The 22,106-nt window shown below is 43.8% G+C and overlaps 3 protein-coding genes across 13 annotated transcripts in view; 1 reads left to right on the forward strand and 2 right to left on the reverse strand.

Moving 5' to 3' along the window:
• Nucleotides 1-30: 30 nt before the first annotated feature.
• sde2 (SDE2 telomere maintenance homolog (S. pombe)) lies at nucleotides 31-3,998 on the forward strand. 3 transcript variants are annotated; one of them, XM_023270773.3, is made up of 8 exons: nucleotides 31-277; nucleotides 1,931-2,033; nucleotides 2,100-2,211; nucleotides 2,505-2,674; nucleotides 2,743-2,872; nucleotides 2,965-3,108; nucleotides 3,181-3,310; nucleotides 3,443-3,998. In XM_023270773.3, the coding sequence occupies exons 1-8, from the start codon at nucleotides 176-178 to the stop codon at nucleotides 3,644-3,646; spliced, it is 1,095 nt and encodes a 364-aa protein (XP_023126541.2). In that variant the 5' UTR covers nucleotides 31-175; the 3' UTR covers nucleotides 3,647-3,998. The 3 variants fall into 3 exon arrangements, with proteins under 3 accessions (XP_023126541.2, XP_035804305.2, XP_035804303.2); XM_035948412.2 differs by having other exon boundaries at nucleotides 1,931-2,211; nucleotides 3,165-3,310; XM_035948410.2 differs by having other exon boundaries at nucleotides 1,931-2,211.
• On the reverse strand, nucleotides 1,660-10,027 carry mtif2 (mitochondrial translational initiation factor 2). The gene is made up of 14 exons (XM_023270772.3): nucleotides 9,879-10,027; nucleotides 8,836-8,966; nucleotides 8,609-8,732; nucleotides 8,264-8,435; nucleotides 8,028-8,188; nucleotides 6,826-7,002; nucleotides 6,579-6,718; nucleotides 6,285-6,409; nucleotides 5,991-6,195; nucleotides 5,381-5,633; nucleotides 5,165-5,305; nucleotides 4,601-4,765; nucleotides 4,349-4,489; nucleotides 1,660-4,273 (listed from the first exon to the last, which is right to left on the reverse strand). The coding sequence occupies exons 2-14, from the start codon at nucleotides 8,962-8,964 to the stop codon at nucleotides 4,104-4,106; spliced, it is 2,103 nt and encodes a 700-aa protein (XP_023126540.2). The 5' UTR covers nucleotides 8,965-8,966; nucleotides 9,879-10,027; the 3' UTR covers nucleotides 1,660-4,103.
• A 6,688-nt stretch (nucleotides 10,028-16,715) lies between these two features.
• The window catches only part of LOC111568898 (EMAP like 6), a 43,818-nt gene continuing 38,427 nt past the window's right edge, over nucleotides 16,716-22,106 (reverse strand). For all 9 annotated transcript variants that reach the window (XM_055009894.1, XM_055009895.1, XM_055009892.1 and 6 more), the window contains 9 exons: nucleotides 21,866-22,023; nucleotides 21,370-21,484; nucleotides 20,780-20,968; nucleotides 20,528-20,700; nucleotides 20,294-20,456; nucleotides 20,099-20,202; nucleotides 19,394-19,547; nucleotides 19,204-19,304; nucleotides 16,716-18,990 (listed from right to left, as the gene is read on the reverse strand). In XM_055009894.1, coding sequence (XP_054865869.1) covers nucleotides 18,966-18,990; nucleotides 19,204-19,304; nucleotides 19,394-19,547; nucleotides 20,099-20,202; nucleotides 20,294-20,456; nucleotides 20,528-20,700; nucleotides 20,780-20,968; nucleotides 21,370-21,484; nucleotides 21,866-22,023 — 1,182 coding nt within the window. In that variant the 3' untranslated portion in view covers nucleotides 16,716-18,965. The remainder of the gene's footprint in view (nucleotides 18,991-19,203; nucleotides 19,305-19,393; nucleotides 19,548-20,098; nucleotides 20,203-20,293; nucleotides 20,457-20,527; nucleotides 20,701-20,779; nucleotides 20,969-21,369; nucleotides 21,485-21,865; nucleotides 22,024-22,106) is intronic.

A 22,106-nucleotide genomic window follows, 5' to 3' on the forward strand; every position in this document is an offset into this window, starting at 1 on the left:
CCGCATCAACAGAAAATATTAACTCATAATAATAATATATTAACAGCGTGTCTGTGAACATATAAGCTAACACGCATGTAAACATAATAAAAAATAAATAAACGGATGTGATGACGACCCCCCCGGTCGGCTGGTGAAGAGGAGCGCATGCGCACCGTGAGCAGTTCCTGAGAACATGGAGGTGTCCGTCGGTGGTCCGAGCTTCAGGAGCTCCAGCTTCGTGTTCCCGGACGGTTCGGTGGTCGGAGACCTTCTGACCCGGTTCGTCCAGCAGCAGGTGAGTGTTTAGACCGGACCGAGGCGGGAGAAGGGAGATAACCCGGGTTGTAATGGTCTAATGTTAGCTTTGTAACGGCCTGCTGCTAGCGGAGGTGCTAACAAACGAACCGGTGTTTGAGTTAAACTGGAGTTCAGATTATCTGGTGACGTAACAGCCATTTTAATGATCGGACAGGTTTACTACAGTCTGGCTCCAGATTAATCAGTGAATTTAACACTGTTTAACCAGAGAATTCTGATAAAACAGATACACAGCAGATTATTGAATCTTCTGTTTAATATTTTAATACAGGAAACATTAAAGCCTCTGAATCTAGTGCGGGTTCTTTTCTGTTCATTTGAACTCATTTAAAATCTTGCAGCTCTGAGGAACCAGAACATCATGAAGAAGGAACTCAGAGATGTCTTCTAACTAGAAATGTCGTCTAACTAGACGAGGCTCAGAATTTGTATAATCAACTCCAAATAAGGTCAAAAAAACAAAATCTTGTCTAAAATGACAAAAAATTGTTCAAACCTGTTTTCCTTTATCATTTTAGACAATTTCTGTATTTTTTGACAATATTTTGACGTTTTAAGTGAGCTTTTAGTGATTCTATAATCACTAAAAGCTCACTTAAAACGTCAAAATATTGTCAAAAAATACAGAAATTGTCTAAAATGATAAAGGAAAATCATCCAAAATGTCTAATAGAGTCTCTGAAACAACTGAAAATGAGGTGAACATGAAATTAGTCTTGTTTTGGTTCCTTATTTGTTTAAAAATTTAGTTTTAAATGTAAGAATTGGACACAAAACAACACAAAAATACCACAAAATGGTTCCAAAGATGGATGAAAGAACTAACATAAGAGAAAAAAAAGACACAAAACAAGACAAAAAATGAGGTTGAAATAGCTAAATCTTGTCCAAAATGACTTAAAATCACTCAAAACTCACTTAAAACACCAAAATTTTCTCAAAAAATACAAAAATTGTCTAAAATGATAAAGGAAAATCATCCAAAAACAACTTAGATTCTCTGAAACAACTGAAAGTGAGTTTAAAATGAAATTAGTCTTGTTTTGGTTCCTTATTTGTTTAATAGTTTAGTTTTAAATGTAAAAATTGGATACAAAACAACACAAAAACACCACAAAAGGGTTCCAAAGATTGATGAAGGAGCTAACATGACAAAAAAAGACAGAAGAAAAACAGGACAAAAAAAATGAACTCCAAATGAGGTTGAAATAACTAAATCTTGTCTAAAACGAAAAAAAATGTGTGGTGTGTCCAGATTATCTGGTGACGTTACAGCCATTTAAATGATTGGACAGGTTTATTAAACAGTGAATTTAACACTGTTGAACCAGAGGAGTCTGATAAAACGGATAAACAGCAGATTATTGAAGCTTCAGTTTAATGTGATTTCGATAGAGGAAACATTAAAACCTCTGAATCTAAACGAGACATAAAACAAAACACAAAACGACAAAAATGCAAAAAAATAAAAGTGAACACCACAATAAAATAAACATGGAGATATAAAAACATCTACAGGATGAGGAGATGGTAGAAATGTCTTCCTGAACCTCCAGCTGGTTCCTCCTGAAGCTCCACCATCTCCAGGACCTTCTCTGAGGAGACACTAACCCTGACCCTTTCCTCTCAGGATTTCTATGTGGTCAGAAATGGTCGGCGGTCGGACCTCCAGGATCCTCTGCAGCATGGATCCGTCTACCACCTGGAGCCGCGGCTCAAAGGAGGGAAGGGAGGTGAGTCCAGTAGATGGTCCGGTCCAGTCATGTTTGAGCTCCAGGCTGAAGGTAAATGTGTTCTAGGGTTCGGCTCCATGCTGAGAGCTCTGGGCGCTCAGATAGAGAAGACCACCAACCGCGAGGCCTGCAGAGATCTGAGCGGCCGACGGCTGCGAGACGTCAACCACGAGAAAGAGTGAGTCTCCGATGATGACCTGGTTACCGTGGAAACACACTGATGATGTTTCAGCTGTTATTGAATCTATTTAAACAACCAGTTTACGCAAAACAACCACAGAGACACAAAACAACCACAAAGAGACACAAATATAAATGGAGGCTTGCTTTTTCTTCTTCTGTGGTGCTATGAATCCTCTTTCTTCTTCTGTGGTGCTGTAAACCCTAGTTCTTCTTTTTCTGTGGTGCTGTGACCTCCTCCTCCTTCTTCTGTAGTGCTGTGAACCCTCCTTCTTCTTCTGTGGTCTCCAGGATGGCGGAGTGGCTGAAGCAGCAGGCTGAGCGGGAGGCTGAGAAGGAGCAGCGTCGTCTGGAGCGTCTCCAGAGGAAACTATCGGAACCCAAACACCAGTTCAGCGACCCGGAGTACCAGCGGCAGTGTCACGACCTGTCGGAGAGACTCGAGGACTCAGTGCTCAAAGGTGAGGCTGGACCCCCATGGGACCAGTGGGACCAGTGAGACCAGTCTGACTGCTGCTGTGTGTTCCAGGCCTGCAGGCATCCTCCAGCAGCCAGGTGAGGATGGACGCTGTCTCAGCAGCCAAGAGACCAAACCAGGACCAGATCCAGCAGCCGCCCAGCAAGAAGAAGAAGGAGGAGGAGAAGATGGCTGGTTTCTGGTGGGTTCCTCCGGTCTATTCTAAATGATGTTCCAGATGTTCCTGTGTAACGCGTTCCTGCTGCTTCATCTGCTCTGTTGTCATGGAAACAGGACTGGTGTGGGCGACCTGGAGGAGCTGCTCAGCTCAGAGGATGAAGACGAAGAGTCTCCGTCCACGTCCTCGTCCAGCTTTGGAGCTGCTGCTGTCACCATGACAACGCACAGACAGGAGGCGGAGCCTGAGAGCAGCGACAGGTAGACCATCAGAGACCAGATCCAGGTCCCGTGTGATGTTAAATAAATCCTGGCAGAAATCTTCTCTTCCAGCTCATCTCCAGAGTCTGGGAGCAGCTCAGAGAACCAGAGACCCCTAGAGTCCTGCAGGGACCAGAGACCCCCAGAGTCCTGCAGGGACCAGAAACCACCAGAACCCTGCAGACCATCAGGGTCTCAGCAGGTCAGTAGTTTGTAAAAAATGCATATTTGGAGTTTTTTGAATGTAGTATTAGAGGGTAAATGTAGTACTAGTGGGTAAATCCTGTTCTCTGTCCGTAGAGGTTGATGTTCTGATTCTAACTCTGTCGTCCAGGTGGATCTGTCCTCAGTGTCGTCCGTTCAGCAGCTGGAGTCTCTGGGTTTGGACGTCCTGAAGGAGGAACTGATGTCTCGGGGGCTGAAATGTGGGGGAACGTTGTCGGAGCGTGCCGCCCGGCTGTTCTCTGTCAGAGGACTGAGTCCAGATCAGATAGATCCGGTGTTGCTGGCTAAACCTGGCAAGAGCAGGAGGAAGTGAAGCATTGCCCTTCATCACCTCCACCTGCTGCCTTCTACCCCTGAGGAGGACAGGAAGCTCCGGGACAGGAAGTCTGACAGATGAACTTCCTGTCCTGTTCCACAGCTTCCTGTCTGCCTCAGGAAATTTGATCTGGAACCGCAATCAGAATGATCGTCCTTTAGTTTGAGATTTCCTGTTTTTCCTGATGTGAGATCTTAAGTTTTATGTTTTAAACCTTATTCTAGCAGAACATGAACATCTTTTTCTTTAAAGTGTTTGATTTGTCCAGAACATCACATTTCTAGTCATCATCTTGATGGATTTCCTGTCGAAGTCGAGTTCTTCTATTAAAATCTGTGAAACAAAACAACTGTGGCTCATTTTCACAACATTAGAGGAACATTTAATTAACGTCAGGAATCAGCTCTACATTCAGTTCAGTCTGTGCATTCAGCTCGTTCTCTGCAGAACCTCGTTAGAACCCGGGATCCCAGGAAGTGACCTGTGGCTTGTCCAGCTCCTCGAAACACTCGATGATGTCACCAGCTCTGAAATCCACGTCATCGTCTGCCGACAAGCCGCACTCCATCCCCACCTTCACCATCTGGACCTCGTCTTTGTGGTGCTTCAGAGCTGCCAGAGAACCTGCAGGAACATCAGGAGAATGTTTAGTCTGGTCTGGTCTAGTTAACGACCAGGGTTTCGCTTGGTCCCACTCACCCTCCCAGATGGTCTCTCGTCCTCTAATCAGTCTGAACTTGAGTCTTCGGTCCAGTTGGCCCTTCTGGACTCGGCAGCCAGCCACCGGAACCTTCTTCTTCCCCACAGTGACGTCGAACATGGCGAGAACTCTCGCCTCACCTGGACCAGGAGGAGGGGGGGACCAGATGAGACAGGTAAACCCTTTACATTCATCCCAGGAAGCTCCGCCCACTGAGCAGCGTCACCATCAGCATTTCCTGAATGACTCACCGACGACGTTCCTGGAGACGAGCGGCGGCAGTTTGCTGCTCAGCTCGTCCTTCAGCTCATCGATCAGTTTGTAGATGACGTTGTGGAGTCGCAGCGGGACGCCTCTCCTGGCCGCCAGCTGCTGCATTGCCCGGCTGGCCGCCACGTTGAATCCGTAGATGGAACCTGTAGATGAGGAAGACTTTTAGACGTTCTGATGGGAAGAACAGGGATCGTCTGAATGTTTGTTCAACTTAAAGACATCAAACCACCATGAAAGGACACAATAACACCCAGCTGGATCTTGGAACAAACTCCAAGGAATTGAGCTCCTTCCCCCTCCGACCACCTGGACCTCTGGTCCTAAAAACAGCTGGACTGACTCCTGAACCTCCTCAGAGGCGCTGATGGGCTGGATGTTGGGTTGCGTGGAAGTAGGACTTGATGTCGGCTACCTGACAACAAGTCCATCAGCGTCCTCAGGACCAGCTGCCACCAGGTGTGGACGGAGGAGACCGGCCACAGGTCTGATGGACAAAGGATGAAGGAACTCGACTATCAGAGACACGAACTTTCCGCCGTTACCTCCGAACGTGTCAGCCATGTTGACGTCATTCTCGGAAATGTCTCCGATGCCAAAGTGGACGACCTCCAGCTGACACTGCTGCTGGGCATCATAGCTTTCCAGGATGTTCAGGAGCGTCTCCACTGATCCATCCACATCACCTGGAGGTTAAGGGTCAGGAGGTCAGGGTGATGTCACGGCGAGCAGAGCCAATCAGAGGCAGGCCAGATGCATACCTTTGATGATGAGCGGCAGGCTCAGCTGGTCGCTCTGCGTCTTCTCACTCGGCCTCATGGAAAAGCGGCTCTTGTTGGCCCGGTACAGCGCCGTCCTCCTCTGCCTCCAGTTCAGGTGAGTCAGCCTCTCCCTCTCACGGTGGTACTCCTCCAGGTGCAGCTTCTGTTTGAGCTCGATGGCGTTCTGCTCCTCCCGAAGCTTCACCAACTCCTCCTCGTGACTCCGCCACTCCACCACCTCCCTCGCTCGCTGCTGCAGGAGTACAGATCAGCAGCTTCAGGTCTGAAGGCAACCCGGCAGCAAACACTAGTCTGGTTCTGTAGACAGGGTTTAGTCTGCTCCCATACACGGGGTTTAGTCTGGTCCCATAGACAGCGTTTAGTCTGGCCTTGTAAAGGGGGTTTTGTCTGGTCGCATACACAGGGTTTAGTCTGGTCAAGTACACAGGGTTTAGTCTGGTCCCATACCCGGAGTTTAGTCTGGTCCCGTAGACAGGAATTAGCTGGTCCCCTACCCAGGGTTTAGTCTGGTCCCATACACAGGTATACAAAGAAAAAACAAATGTTAATCTTGAGTTGAGTCTCGTCACCATTTCATTCTTTGACTCACTTCAGATTCGACCTCCAGGATGGTTTCTCCAGCAGACGGCAGGTCCTTCCAGCCCACCACCTCCACGGCGGCGCTCGGTCCGGCCCCCGGTACCGTCCGTCCATTCTCATCAAACAGGAAACGGACCTTTGCCCAACATTTCCCCGCAACTAGGATGCAGCCACGCTTCAGCGTCCCCCGCTGGACGATGGCAGTGGTGACCGGCCTGAGGAGACCCAGAAGAGCAGAACATGGTCTTTAGGGTTTCCATAGACGGGTTCCTGAGAACAGAACCACGGTTAGGTTCCGTCTCACCCTTTGCCTTTGTCCATCCGGCTCTCGATGACGAGGCCCTCCACCGGACCGCTGGGATCCGCCTTCAGCTCCAGAACCTCGGCCAGCGCTACCGTGGCCTCAGCCAGGGCCAGCAGGTTGTCACCCTGGAAAGAGCAGCAGTGACATCACCAGTTCACAGTGATATCAGTGACTGTCAGGACATTGCTAGAACGTTGACTCGAAGGAACTTACAGTAGGAGATCTTACAGATCAAAAACAAAAATGAAACACTGATGAAGAACCTGAATGGAACGTCACACGAGGTGAGCTCACCTTCAGAGCAGAGACATGGATCGCTTGAACGTCTCCTCCGAACTCCTCGCAGACGACGTCGTGAGCCAGCAGCTCCTGTTTGACTCTCTGAGGGTCGGCCTGAAGCTTATCGCATTTATTCACTACCACGATCACTGGAACTGGAACAGCAGAACCACAACGGAACCCAGTGAAAACAGTAGAATGAGAACAGAATGAGAACAGAAACAGAATGAGAGAACGTGAAGGTTCTCTGGGTTCCTCGTACCGTTGGCTCTCTTGGCGTGTTGGATGGACTCGACCGTCTGGTTCATGACGCCATCGTCGGCCGCCACCACCAGAACCACGATGTCGGTGGCGTTGGCTCCGCGGGCTCTCATGGAGGAGAAGGCAGCGTGACCCGGCGTGTCCAGGAAGGTGATCTTCTCACCTGTAGGCAGCTGGACTGGGAAAAGAAAACCCAAACACAGAGTCAGTAACCAATCAGAAGATAATCAGGTTTAGTCTAACCAGGTTTAGGTAAACCAGATTTAGTCTGTCCAGGTTTAGTCTAACCAGGTTAAGGTAAACCAGTTTTAGTCTAACCAGGTTTAGTCTAACCAGGTTTAGGTAAACCAGGTTTAGTCTAACCAGGTTTAGGTTAACCAGGTTTAGGTTAACCAGTTTCAGTCTAACCAGGTTTAGTCTAACCAGGTTTAGCCTAACCTGGTTTAGGTTAACCAGTTTCAGTCTAACCAGGTTTAGTCTAACCGGGTTTAGTCTAACCGGGTTTAGGTAAAACCGGGTTTAGTCTAATCAGGTTTAGGTAAACCAGGTTTAGTCTAACCAGGCTTAGGTAAACCAGGTTTAGTCTAACTTGGTTTAATCTAACCAGGTTTAGGTAAACCAGGTTTAGTCTAACTTGGTTTAATTTAACCAGGTTTCGGTAAACCAGGTTTAGTCTAACCAGGTTTAATCTATCCAGCTTTAGCCTAACCAGGTTTAGTCTAACCAGGTTTAGGTTAACCAGGTTCAGTCTAACCAGGTTTAGGTAAACCAGGTTTAGTCTAACCAGGTTTAGGTTAACCAGTTTCAGTCTAACCAGGTTTAGTCTAACCAGGTTTAGCCTAACCTGGTTTAGATTAACCAGTTTCAGTCTAACCAGGTTTAGTCTAACCGGGTTTAGTCTAACCGGGTTTAGTCTAACCGGGTTTCATCTAATCAGGTTTAGGTAAACCAGGTTTAGTCTAACCAGGCTTAGGTAAACCAGGTTTAGTCTAACTTGGTTTAATCTAACCAGGTTTAGGTAAACCAGGTTTAGTCTAACTTGGTTTAATTTAACCAGGTTTAGGTAAACCAGGTTTAGTCTAACCAGGTTTAATCTAACCAGGTTTAGGTTAACCAGGTTCAGTCTAACCAGGTTTAGTCTAACCAGGCTTAGGTTAACCAGGTTTAGTCTAACCCGGTTTAACTAAACCAGGCTAACTTTACCCAGGAAGGCTCCAATGTGCTGGGTGATGCCTCCGGCCTCTGTGGAAACTATCTGACTCTTCCTCAGGCTGTCCAGCAGGGTGGTCTTGCCGTGGTCCACGTGGCCCATGATGGTGACCACCGGGGGGCGTCCCACCAGGAGGGACGGGTCCGCTGGGGGCCTGCAGGGTCACAGAGGTCAGAAGTCAGCTGAGCATCCTGCGCCCTGATTGGTCGGTGAGTGTGGCGGCGGTTACCTCCTCTGGGCGTCCTGTTTGGGTCGCTCTCTGCTCGTACTCAGTTTGGCCCATCGGAACTTCATCCCCGACCGAGTCACCGCCTCCTTGATCCACCGGTCCTCCAGGACCGAGTCCGGCTCCAGAGAGTCCAGGTCCACTGAGGTGTTCAGCAGAGCTTTCAGGACGTGGTCTAAAACAGAAGAAGCAGCTCCATGAAAAATGGAGTTAGAACATGGAGGAACACAAAGTTCTGCTGGAGGACACCAGACAGACTCAGCAGAACCCACAAACCAGTTCAGAACGTCTGAGAACCATAAACAAACAAACAAACAAACCAACAGCAGGAAGTGAGCAAGTTCTAACCAGAGTCCTTGTCCATGGCCAGGGCCAGAGCTGCCACCGTCATCCCCTGTCTGATCTCCACCTCCTGTCTGTCCACCTTCAGCTTCACCTTCGGGTTCCTCTCTTGGTTCATCTGCCCTCTGACCTGCACAGACGTCATCATCACCAGTTACATCATTAGTGACATCACCAGCGACGTCATTGTTTTACCTGGACTTAAAACAACTGAAGCAGAGCTGAAGCTGCACCTGTTTGGAGGCGGAGCTTCTGCTGGGACAGGTGAGGAGGGGGGCGGGGCGCTGGGCAGTACAGAGGAGAGGCAGGTCGGCGTGGAGGAGCCACCGGGCGCCACGCATCACTGATGACATCACATTCATACCTGCAGACAGGTAGGCAGAGGGACTTGTGCATTCAGAGTTTCTGAACGCTGGTCGACTTTAAACACGGAGACGTGGACGATACGGAGGACGGATGTTGTTGTTTTGTGTCTCAGTTTTGTCATTTTCTGTCTCATTTTTGTCGTTTTGTGTCTCAATTTGTCATTTTGTGTCTCAGTTTTGTTTTGTGTCTCGTTTTTGTCATTTTTTTGTCTTCTTTTTGTCATTTTGTCTTGTTTTTCTCGTTTACATCATCCAACAGTTGTCCTAAAGAACAGGTAGAGCAAATTTATGTTGTCTCTTCTACTGACATCACATTCATACCTGCAAACAGGTGGGCGGAGGGACTCGTGGTTCGTTCAAAGACAGACAGCGTTTCTGAATACGAAGACGTGGACATTACGGAGGACGGATTTATAAAACTAAACGGTAAAAAACGTCACATCAGTTTCATTAGTTTCCTTCGAGTTTCCTTAAATGCACCAGAGCAGCCGATTGGTGGATCATTTTAACCATAAATCAATCAGGAAGATTTCTGTAAGGTAAAAATGATCAGGATCAGCATCTGTACTCACCTGGACATGTAGAGAAAAACCCGGTTGGGTTCAAAAATTCAGACAAATAATAAAACTGATGTTACATATAAGAGACCTTTCTAAACCTCATAATGATGAACTTCAGGTGAATACTAAGGGTTTAGTGGGTTCTAAATTAAGGCCGAATCCACGACCAGAACCATCACATCCAGGCTGAGGTCGGTGGGTTCAGGCGTCATTACCGGACAGCAGGAAAATAGAACTTTGAGTGGAATTTGGCGAGACGCTCCGAAACCAGGAGACCGACCGAGGACTCTGTCTGGTCCAGCCCGGACAGGAGGCGCTGCTGAAGTGAGTCACCGAGCTCCGGTTCCTCACCTGACACGGTCCCGCTTCTCTCAGCTCATCCTGGAAACCGGCTGGAGTCTCACCGTGAAGAAAACCTCGGACATGGACACCGCCATGACAGCCGGCTAACGGAAGCAGGAGAGGCCGACACACCGCCACCGCCCCCTGCCGGCCGGAGGCTGAAGGATCATCCCGGACCTGGAGGACATTTTAGGTCCCAACCATGAAATCTCAAATAATCCATGTTTTAACCCCTAAAACATGCAGTAGTTGTGTAAATGTTCTTGTCCTGAGACCAAATCTTAAAAAAAAGAAAAAAAAAAAAAAATAGAAGAAAAGAATGTTTCAAAATGTTTTTAAAATACCAAATAAGTCTGGAGTTCCACTAAAATGACATTTTTCTCCTAAAATATTTTTATTATTATTATTATTATTATTATTATTATTATTATTATTATTATTATTATTATTATTAATAATAATAATAATAATAATAATAATAATAATAATAATAATCATAATAATCATAATAATAATAAGAAGAAGAATGGATTAGATTTATATAGCGCTTTTCAAGGCACTCAAAGCGCTTCACAATGAATCCATTATTCATTCACATACATTCTCACTCGGTGGCGGTAAACTACATTTGTAGCCACAGCTGCCCTGGGGCAGACTGACTTTTAATCAACATAATATTTTAAATAATAATTATTATTCATGGAACGTGTCCCACAACATGTTAGCAGAGCCTGTTGATGACGTTATTGTCATTATGGATCTTGTTTTTGTCATTTTATGTCTCATTTTTGTCATTTTGTGTCTCATTTTTGTGTTTTTTTTAATAGTTTTTATTTTTTAACATTTTTGAGTTGAACATGTATGGGAGGATTACTTTTACAAAAATATGGTTTTCACACGCTTACATATTATTTCCATACATTTACATATTGTTTCTTTACTGAAAGTCCGACCTTATGTGCTTTACATACTCGGTCCACTTTGTCCAGATAGTGTAAAACTTGTCCCTTTGAGTCCTGAGGGTAAAAGAAAGCTTTTCCGTGGTATAAATTTCTTGAATTATGCTAATCCAGTCTTCAATTGTCGGTGGGTCTGGTTTTAACCATTTCCTTGTTACAGCTTTCTTACTTGCTGCCAATAATATCCAGAGCAACCTTTGATCCTTCTTTCTCCAATCTATTACATTCACATTACCCAAATACACATTTTCAAAGTTACAAGGTATTTTACTGCCAAATACGTAATTAATACGCTCCTGTGTCCACCTGTGTCCAATAAAGTGTTATCACTGAACAAGCCCAAAAAATGTGGAAGTGGTTAGCCCCTGAGGACCCACAGGATCTCCAGCAGAGATCACCACAACCCTGATGTCTCTTTTGAATAGGTGTAGTAAAAAACTTGGTTAGATTCTTCCAACAAAACTCTCGCCAAGTGTTAGAACCCGTAGTGACCCACTGCAGTCTACATAAGTTCACCCAACTTCATTTGAAATTTCCATATTCCCTTCTATTTCCCATCTTCTCTTAATGTAGTCCGTATTGGCCTGTTTACCTTGTTGAATGGCTTTATATACTTTAGATATTATTTTCTTTTGAGGAAATGTTTTAATTAATGTTAGAAAAGTCTGTAAGAACCCCAAGTTACTTTCATCCCATGATGTTTTTATATTCTGATCAAAGTAATGTCTAACCTGTAAGTATCTATAGAAATCCCCTTGGCCTAATCCATATTTGTTTTGTAGAAATTCAAAATTTATAAACGCCCCCTTGTGGACAAAAGAATAACAGCTAGTAAGTCCCTTTGAGACCCAACTTTTAAATCTTTTGTCAAGGGCATTTGGCTTGAAGTCAGAGTCGTATGCACACCACCTGAGGATTCGAGACAGACTTTCTAAGCTACAAATTTGCATAACTCTATTCCACAAATTTAACAGAGATTCATAGATAGGGTCATTGGTAAAGTTGGTATTAGTTTGCAGTTTTTTGTCAACTAATACTGCCATAATTGGTATGTCCTTTGTAACAGTCCCTTCAACATCTTTCCATCCTGCCAAAAAGGTGGGCGAACACAAACAGATTAAGGGTCTAATTTGTGCAGCATAGTAATATTCCCGAAGGCAGGGAAGGCCTATCCCCCTTTCTCTTTTATTAATTGCATTGTCTGATATATTATCCTCGCTCTTTTATTTTACCAAATATATTTTGCCAGTAGTTTGTCTCATTCATCAAATTGTTTTTGAACTATCTGAATTGGAAGACATTGAAAGAGGTAAAGGAAATGAGGGAGGATAGTCATTCTAATTGAATCCACCCGAGAATGTAGACCCAAAAAAGGGACATTATTCCATCTTTGTAAATCTGATCTTATTTTTGAAAGTAGAGGCCCATAATTGGCCTGAAACATTTCAGATGGATCCTTTGTCAGTACAGTTCCTAAATATTTAATGCTATTGGCATCCCATTTCCATTTGTATGCACTTTTAATTTTTGTAGGTGGATTGTGATTAAACTTTAATACCTGAGTTTTGGAAATATTGATCTTATAGCCTGAAAAAGAGCCATATTCATCTAACATTTTCATTATTTTGGGAAGCGACTGAGTGGGGTCCATCAGAAATATTAGTATGTCATCAGCAAATAGAGCTAATCTTTGCTCCCCTGATTTTAAAGTAACACCTTTAATCTCTGTACTCTGCCTCATCCATTGAGCTAAGGGCTCAATAAATAAAAAAGTAAAGCTGATGCTCCACAGCTTTGGCGGGTTCCTCTTTCTAAAGAAATTGATTTGGATAAATCCCCGTTTATTTTAATCCTCGCAGTAGGTTTGTTGTACAGTGCGGAAAATATCTGTATTATTTCTGAGTGAAAGCCAAATGCAGCCAATACTTTTTATAAAAATTCCCATCGTACTGAATTGAACGCTTTTTCTGCATCTAAACCTATTATAAGAGTCTTCAAATTATGTTGCCTGACATGTTTCATGATCAAGAACGCCTTTCTAATATTGTCTTGCGTCTGTCTTTGTCTAATAAAACCTGTCTGGTCTTTATTAATAGGTTCAGGTAAAATGACTTCTAAACATTTACATAATAAGGATACTTCCTTATCATAATAATTTCCAATAATTTGTAGTCGATATTTAGTACACTCACCGGTCGATAGTTTCCACAGTCAAGTTTATCCTTGTTCTCTTTGGGAATTATAGAAATGATAGCCTCTTTCCAGGAGGGAGGAATAGTTTTAGTTTCAAGTATGCAGTTAAAGGTATTCACTAACGTTGGTACCAACTGAACTTGCATAATCTTGTACCATTCAGAATTAAATCCATCTGCCCCTGTGGCCTTTCCATTTCTTAATCTCTTAATTGCTGATACAATTTCTTCCATAGTTATTTTGGATGTTAGTTTCTTGTTCTGATCATTTGAGACTTTAGGTAAACTTAATGAAGATAAGAAGGTATCAATTTCATTTGTACTTCTTAATTGTGGTTGAGAGTATAGTTTTTGGTAGTATTCTTCAAAACACTGTTGTATTTTTCTAGATTAGTTTCAATTTGGTTTGTTTTGGGATGTTTAATTTTTAAAATTGTTCTCTCTGCTTGCTGTTTCCTTAATCTGTATAATAAAAGTTTTATTGCGTTCCCCCCAGTATCGGAATATTGTTGTTTGGTGAAAATTAGCTTTTTTTGAATATCCTGTGTGTTTAATTCATCTATCGCTTTCTTTACTGCAAGTATTTTTAATTTTACTGACTCTTGTAGAGAAAAGGAATGCTCTTTCTGTAATTTTTTAAGTTTATTCTCGAGATCTAATAATTTTTGTCTTCTGCGCTTCTTTATCGTAGAGGAAATTGCAATAATTTTCCCCTGGAGCACTGCCTTTAGAGCATCCCATAATATAACTGGAGAAACCTCATGATTATCATTGAAATTGGATTCAATTTCCAATTTTAATTTGTTCTTGATTTCCTCATCATTCAGAATATTAGCATTTAATTTCCAAAGAGTAGATTTGACTTTACCATTAAGATCAAGGGACAGATATACAGGACTATGGTCTGAGAGCGTACATGTACCTATGTGACAATTTACCAGGTGAAACGCATCATTTTTAAACATCAAGAACAAGTCTATTCTGGAGTAAACATTGTGTGCCCCAGAGTAATGAGTCTAGTCACGACTTTATATCTACAATTCCTACGTCTTTAATAAAATTGTTAATTTTTTTATAAATGTTTTTGTTATCAGGTTTACCATTTGAACTGTCAACTTTTGGGTTTAATCGAATGTTAAAATCCCCCACCCCCGACATATCAAAATGCCCTGACTTTTTGTTGTCATGGTTTCAAATACCTGTTTGTAGAAGGACCATTCCACATTCTGGTGGAATGTAAACATTGAACAAGCTCACTAAAGTTCCATCAATTTTACCTATTATCATAATGTACCTTCCTTCTTTATCTTTGAGTTCAGATATAAATTCAAAATTTACCACACTGCACAGCATAATTGCCACTCCTCTAAGTTTTCCAGTTTTATGTGAGGAGAAATATATTTTTGTATACCCCATTCTGTTCAATTTAGTGTGCTCAGTGTCACTTAGGTGGGATTCTTGTATGAAAGTTATCTGGACTTTGTTCCTTTTCAGTTGTGTGAACATTTTTGACCTCTTAATTGGATGCCATTTATGTTAAGTGACATAAATTTTAAAGGTCTATTAGACATGTAAATGTAATAATGGTAAAGAACACAATAATACTGGTAATCCTCCCTTTTCTGCGCAGAACAGCACAGTGTAAGAATGGACAAGAACAAAAACACACATACAGAACAAAATCAAATAGTCTAAAATAACTAAATGTGACTTCCTACATAGAGGTCTAGGCATTCGACCCTGACAATCCCAAGAGGGCGCTCTAAGGCAAAACCCCTTCAACTTGGCTCAGAGAAGGGGGGGTCCTTGTTGGTCCACAGTGTCTTGAAAGCTCTATCAACTGAACCCGTTTATTATCAAGTCAGTCTACTCACCCCACTGTCCCACTGTCAATGAAACCACGCATTTCTTGGAGGATTCCTATTTAGTGCCTCAATCTAGTTTAGTCCGCTGTTGAACCTGGAGTGATTCTCCGGAATGTACGAAGCTTATCCTTGTAGCTGGTGTCCCGTGCGGAGTTGTGTGGTGTTGCTCTAGTCCCGCACTGATTCAGTCGAGTCCATGACAGTTGTTTTATCTGTTCCATTAATGATGTTGGTGTCGGTGCTGGCTTTGTTGTAATCATGTAGCCTCTTTTCACAGGGTCATCGGTTGCCTCTGCTGCTGATTCGTATATTTTAGTGCCATCATCGTGCATCACACGTACCCTGGCAGGGAATAAGGTTTGAAACTTCACTTGGTTTTCTTTCAGAATCTTCCGAATCTCGGAATATTCCTTTCATTTGGCAATGATGGATGGCGGATAATCATGGTCGAGATTAACGTGGTTGTCTTTCCACTCGAATCCTTTTGATTCCCAAGCTTTGCGTAGTAACATCTCTTTTACTCTAAAGCTCAAAAACTTGACCACGATGGAGCGAGGCAGTGCGCCAGCTGGTGGTTTAGGACCTAGTGAGCGACGCGCCCTTTGTATTTGCAGATCAGTCCTCAGGTAGTTGGAGACCCTCATGAAGAAGTTTGTCGACAAAAGACAACATATTAGCAGAGCCTTTTTCGGCCTCTTTGGGCACTCCGTAAAGCCTCAGATTTTCACGTCTATTATGGCTCTCCGTTTCCGTTAGTTTAGCATCTAGCCTCACATATAGCTTTAGCATCTCTGAGGCTGCTTCCTCCAAGGCTTGCATCCGGTCTTCAACATTTTCGATCCGACTTTCAGCCTCGTCTAGTCTTTTAGTGAGACCTGATAAATCACTTCTTAACTCTTCAAATTGCTGTCTGTTTTCCTGTCAAAATTGCCTTAATTCTTGCAAAATTTCAATGTCCGTCATTTTAGCTAAGCTAGTATGCTAGTAGATGCTGGCAAACCTTAATCGTCAAGGATAAAACTATGTTTCAGTACGTCTCCAAAACAAAGATGTTAGCGGTAGTGTCTTGACCCATCTTTACGATTCCTTTTATACTGTATCCTCACTTAAAAGTGGGGCTTTTGGCAATATTTCATGGGTTCTGTCAGGAGCCTTCTACTGTATGACTATCATGGCAGGTGGTCCGGGAGGAAGTCCTCGTTTTTGTGGTTTTGTATTGTTTTTGTCATTTTGTGTCATTTTAGGTCCACCCATCACATTTCCAGTAATCCACTTATTAAATCCTAAAGCATGCAGTAGTTGTGTAAATATTCTTGTCCTGAGACCAAATCTATAAAAAAAGGTGAAAGTGTAGTATGTCGTCCAAAATGTATAAAATATGTCATACTTACTCTGCCAAGGAACGACAGAGTTATGTGATGATCGGTGTACGTTTGTCTTTGAAACTGTCTGTCTGTCTTTGTGAAATATTACCCTAAAACAGACCAACGGATTTGGATGAAATTTTCAGGGGAAGTCAGAAATGACACATGGACTATCTCATTAAATTTCCAGTGATGTGGCTTATAGTCTGGATCCACGGCTTTGTGAAGGATTTCCCATTGCCAGATATAGCTTCCGGCACGGCGTCACTGTAACCATGACAAGTGAACACTGTGTCAGTTGCCTGCTGATGATCACATGATTGCGATCCGACTACAAATTGACTGTGATTTATCAGTTGGAAATCATACAAGGAACAGCTGATTAAACTGTGGGGTGTTTCTGAGTCCCGCTACATATGTAGGTCACGTATGTAGCAAACCCCAGCCAAACAATGGTGAAGCTCCCGATGTTTCACAAAGCCTTTATTTACGTTCAGCTGTCGGCCTTATTTTGAACAAAAATTCACCTTTCTGTCCTTCACTCCTTTCTTCAGGAAACACCGTCAGAGCTTGTCTCCATTCCAGCTAGGAGCTTCTAAGTTTAGACACATCCTTTGCCAGACAGCAACAGCATGGAACTGTTTCCTTTTATCTTTACGGCAATTTTAGGACTTTTCGGCAGCATCTTCATCATGTCAAGAAACCACTTCTTAGATAAACACTTCCTGTGCCACTGGAATGGTGACAAAATAAAAGCCCGTAACATTAAAAATACACCTTCAAAATAAAAGCATGGAGGGAACGGTTATTTTAACACTAGCAAAACAAAGGCTTGCCAAATGTGATGAACTGATCAACAGACCTTTATAAGAGTAATTTACACGCAATTCAGTATCCATACATAACATGCACATGTATAACACATGCCTGTGCTCAGCACAAGGTCATTTTTTATTAAAGATTTCATCCATCAGAAATGATACATCAACTGAGCAGCCTTGGCAGAGTACTGCGCTCTCTGAGTGCTTTTCTAGTTCTACATGGAACGTGTCCCACAACATGTTAGCATGACCTGTTGATGATGTTTCTGTCATTTTGTGTCTGGTTTTGGTCGTTTTGTCTCATTTTTGTCGTTTTGTGTCTCGTTTTGTGTCTAGTTTTTGTCGTTTTGTCTCATTTTTGTCGTTTTGTATCTTGTTTTGTGTCTAGTTTTGTCTCGTCGTTTTTTGTCTCATTTTTGTTTTGTGACTCATTTTTGTGGTTTTGTGTCTCATTTTTGTCGTCTTGTCTCGTTTTTGTCGTTTTGTATCTCGTTTTTGTTGTTTTGTGTCTCGTTTTTGTTGTTTTGTGTCTCGTTTCTGTCGTTTTGTGTCTCGTTTTGGTCGTTTTGTGTCACGTTTTGTGCCTACTTTTTGGCGTTTTGTCTCAGTTTTGTTTTGTCTGTTTTTTGTTGTTTTGTGTCTCGTTTTTGTTGTTTTGTCTCGTTTTGTCTTTTGTTGTTTTGTGTCTAGTTTTTGTCTTTTTGTGTCTTGTTTTGTCTTGTTTTTGTTGTTTTGTGTCTAGTTTTGGTCGTTTTGTGTCTTGTTTTTTTCATTTTGTGTCTCGTTTTGGTTGTTTTGTGTCTACTTTTGGCCATTGTGTGTCTCGTTTTGGTCGTTTTGTGTCTCGTTTCAGTCGTTTTGTGTCTCGTTTTGGTTGTTTTTTGTCTCGTTTTGGTTGTTTTGTGTCTAGTTTTGGTCGTTTTGTGTCGTGTTTTGGTTGTTTTGTGTCTCGTTTTGGTCGTTTTGTTATCAGATGGTCTGTGGAGGTTCTCAGTCATCAGGTCCTAGTTGTCGTAAGAGCTTCAGGAGAACCCAACCAGACTTCTGGAAGACATTTCTAGAAACCATTTCATCAAATGATAGAAGCATGAAATGATCTCTGTGTCTCTCTACAGTAACAATCTTCAGTGTTATTGAACTCAAACATCTCAGCAGACAAACAGAAAGACGACAGCGCCACCATCTGAATGTAAAAGTCATGTCCACAAAAATCGTTTTACTAAATATCTCTTTTCTACCTTAAACACATCAACTTTTATTCAGTTTCACTTTGCTGTATTTTGAGGTAGAATCTTTTTTTGTACAAACTATTTTCTATTGATCTTCAGTTATTGATGACTGGGATCAAACACTGATCCATCTTCCTCTATTTTTTAAGCTTCACTCTAGTGCAGTGAAATAAAATTACATCATCATCATCATCACACAACGAGACACACAACAACAACAGTAGAAGCCCTAAACGTCACGTAGCACCACGATTAGACAGAAAGTCGTATCAAATGTTTGGTCAGAGTTTGTGAAAAAGGCACATACTGACAACGAAACACCGCTACGAACACAGCTACACCCCGACTAAGACACACACACCCTCTTCAGGTCCACACACAACTACAACTATGTCACACACACCCTCAGGTTCACACACAACTACGACTACGACACACACACCCTCCTTAGGTTCAAATCAACGCATCTCAATGTACAAGAAGACCAGCAAGACAAACTGACGGCTCCATCCCCGCCAAGGGAGTCCCTCAGGAACCAGACTGAAGATCCAGGAGAGTGCAGCATCTACAGGAGGAGGAACCAGGTGGAACCAGGAGGAGGGACCAGGTGGATCCAAGTGGATCTAGGTGGAGGGACCAGGTGGAGGTTCCAGGAGGTTCCAGGTCTCACTGACATTTCCAGATGAACAGACTGCAGAGAAAACAGCAGACGTTCAGTTAAAGAACCTGAAGCTTTGTCCTCCAGAGTTTTCTAACATCTGCTGCTCTGAGGCTCCAAATCTTTGTTTTTTATTAATCGTTTTATCTGATTCTGTCCAAAGTGTGAAAACACCTGAATAAAACATTTTATTAAGGAATCGTCACATTGGAGAACCTGGTAGAACATCTGTAGCGTTTATCTCACCTGCAGTCGCTGCCGCCGGCGCTGATCACATATTTATCATCACAGGAGAAACGAATGTTGGTCACATGAGCAGAGTGACCGAAGTAGCGCTTGTGTTTGGCCTACAGATGACCAGAAGAGGGTGACAGAGATCAGTTGGGGCTCTAAGCTGCAAGAGGACTCCGATTTATTTGACAGGAAGTTCACTTACGAACTTGTCGCTGCACGGGAAGTCGAAGAGCTTGATGAGGCCGAAGTCATCTCCGGTCACCAGGTTGAGGCCGGCGTGGGAAACACAAGCACAGTTCACGTCGGCTTTCTCAGCGTTCCGAGGCCAAACGCCAAGAACCTCATCACCAAGGATGCTAGCACACGAAACAACACAATCAGTAACATGTTCCCAAAACCCCAGGAAGTTCCACAACATGTTCCAGGCTCAGGGACCCAAGAACCCTGCAGTACGTTCACAGTTTGGTCGACTCATTTGATGAGTTCTCTAGTTTCCCTGTGATCTATGCTTGGTTCCTAAAGTTCTACATGTGTCCAACGTTCCCCAGGACAGGTTTTACCGTTAGTTCCCTCAGAACACAGCTACTGTCCTCGGGTCTACATGTTCCCTTAGCTGCTCTGTGAATTCTCTTAAGTTTGAGAAAACGTTCCACGGGTTCTACGTTTAGTTCTCTAATATTTAAAGTCAAAGTTTAGAGGTTGAGTAGGTTCATCCTCTAAGTTCTCAGGCTAGTTCCTGAGTCTCCAAAGTTAGTTCCTTTGTTGTCCTGACTCTCTCTAGCGGTGACTTTTTGTCACTTTGTTGTCATGTTCTAACTGGACTGTCAGCTGGGGATTCTCCCGGTCAACAGCTAAAGTATCTGAAATATGCAGTGTCAGGTTACGGTTACTTCTCAGCCAGCCTCACCTGGTCCAGGAAGCCCAGGTGATTCTTTCAATGGCGGGCAGCTCTGTGACGATCTTCCCTGAGGGAACTTCATGGACCTGCCGGGTGTAGGTGCTGGTGGAGACCTGCCACAAAAAGAAAGGACAACTTAACCTCCTATTAGAGACTTGAAGGTCAGAACTAGCAGGCCACTGAGGATCAGGAAGAGTTTCAAACCTGAATGTGTTTGCTGTCAGCAGAAAAGTCGATCTGGATGACGAAGCCGGGGATGTCCTTACAGTAGCCAATCCGATTGAGAGATGGTCCAAGGGAAAGGTCGTAGAAGTCCACAGCACTTTCAACTGAACCCGCCGCCAAGAACCGGTTGTCTGGACTGAACCTGGACCATAGAAATCCACAACATGAGCGGACTGAAGGACAACCCAGAGGTGTTAGCGGGCAGCAACCTACCGAATGTCCTGGATGGCCACGCTGCGATCTCTCTTCTTCCCCCACACGGTGAGCGAGTTGACCAGCAGGACGATGAACTCTCCGTTCTCCATGCCGATGGAAACCATTTCTCCGTTGGGACTATAGGATGTACACTTGGCAGGATGACCCAGACTCACCTTGTTCAGGAGTTTCTAGCGCAGAAAGATCACAATAATGTTGCATCGCTGCAGCCTGAAGCCGATCAGGTCTGAAACACGGAGTACGTCCTACCTTATCAGCCAGGTCCCAGATCCTGATGGTTCCGTCATCGCTGGCGGAGATGAAGATGTCTTTGAAAGGATGAGTTGCTAGACCCCAGATCCCCCCCTGGGTGTGTCCGTTGATCATGGTGTTGGAGGCGGCGTTCTTCTCTCCAACCTCTATGATCTCCCCGTCTTTGGTTCCCACCAGGATTTTACCCTGGATCAGAGACACAACTGTCTGAGGTTCCTGTTCCACTGCAGAGAACTAAGACACTACAGGGAATCTCAGACCTGCCGCTGTTAACAGGAGAACATGGAGGCACCTCAATAAACCAGCCAATACCAACAAATTAAAAGCCTCGCTACCAAACTGATTGCAGTAAATCTGAAGGCAGCTGGCAGCTAACTGAGGCTCTGATTGGTCGAATGATGTGAATGATGGTTCCACTAGTGGATGTCAGGTGGTTAATTTGCATTGTGTGTGTTACACATTTTCATATCCAGATGACAATGAAAATACAATGAAGCGGTCAGAAGTTGTGATTCCGGTGCAGCTGCTGTTCAGATTTTACCATCGACCGTCTTATTATTGGTTTAACTTGAGAGTTCATCTCCAACCTTCCCTCTGCAGACGGATCGGACGTTCTCCACCGGCTGGCCGGTTTCCAGCAGGAACGCTCTGCAGCGCTTCATCTCCTGGTCCCAGAGCTTCACAGCACCTCCCTCTTTAGTCCTGTCAGACACCAACAAATGTCCTCATTTTGTTTATTCAGAATCAAAATTCAAAAATACTCCAAGACTGGTGGAACCCCAAAATGGATCGGCCTAAACCCTGGTTCTTACCTATGGGTGGGTAACAACAGTCCCTGCAGCCAAATTATTAAAGATGGAGGATCAATCAGATGTAGAATATGTTCCATGGGGTCTACACTTAACTTAGTTCTACTGAATCCCTCGTTAGTTTCTTTGGCTCTAAACAGCCATGAGTTGACCCGGTGTTACTCATTATCTAGCGGAGGAATCTGGGGAATTATTTCCAAAGGCTGACATTAAAACAAACCAGCCAGGATGAGGTTTTATTGGTGACCCTTGTGTTAATATGTGAACTACTCACGGCCGTTCTTTGCCCCCAGTGACGATGAGTCCGTCCCTCAGGGTGGTGTACATGGTGAACACCGGACCGCTGTGGGCCTTCGCCACAACTCGCACCAGGAAGTGCTCCCTCCAAACGTACACATCTCCATTGATGGCACCAGTGAAGGTCAGGTTATTCTGGAGGAGACAAACACCGATTTAGTACAAACCTATTAAATTCATTTGAAAGCTGTGTTTTGGAGTTTAAAATCAGATTTTCT

The sequence above is a fragment of the Amphiprion ocellaris genome, chromosome 4, assembly GCF_022539595.1.
Source record: "Amphiprion ocellaris isolate individual 3 ecotype Okinawa chromosome 4, ASM2253959v1, whole genome shotgun sequence".
NCBI classification, from domain to species: domain Eukaryota; kingdom Metazoa; phylum Chordata; class Actinopteri; family Pomacentridae; genus Amphiprion; species Amphiprion ocellaris.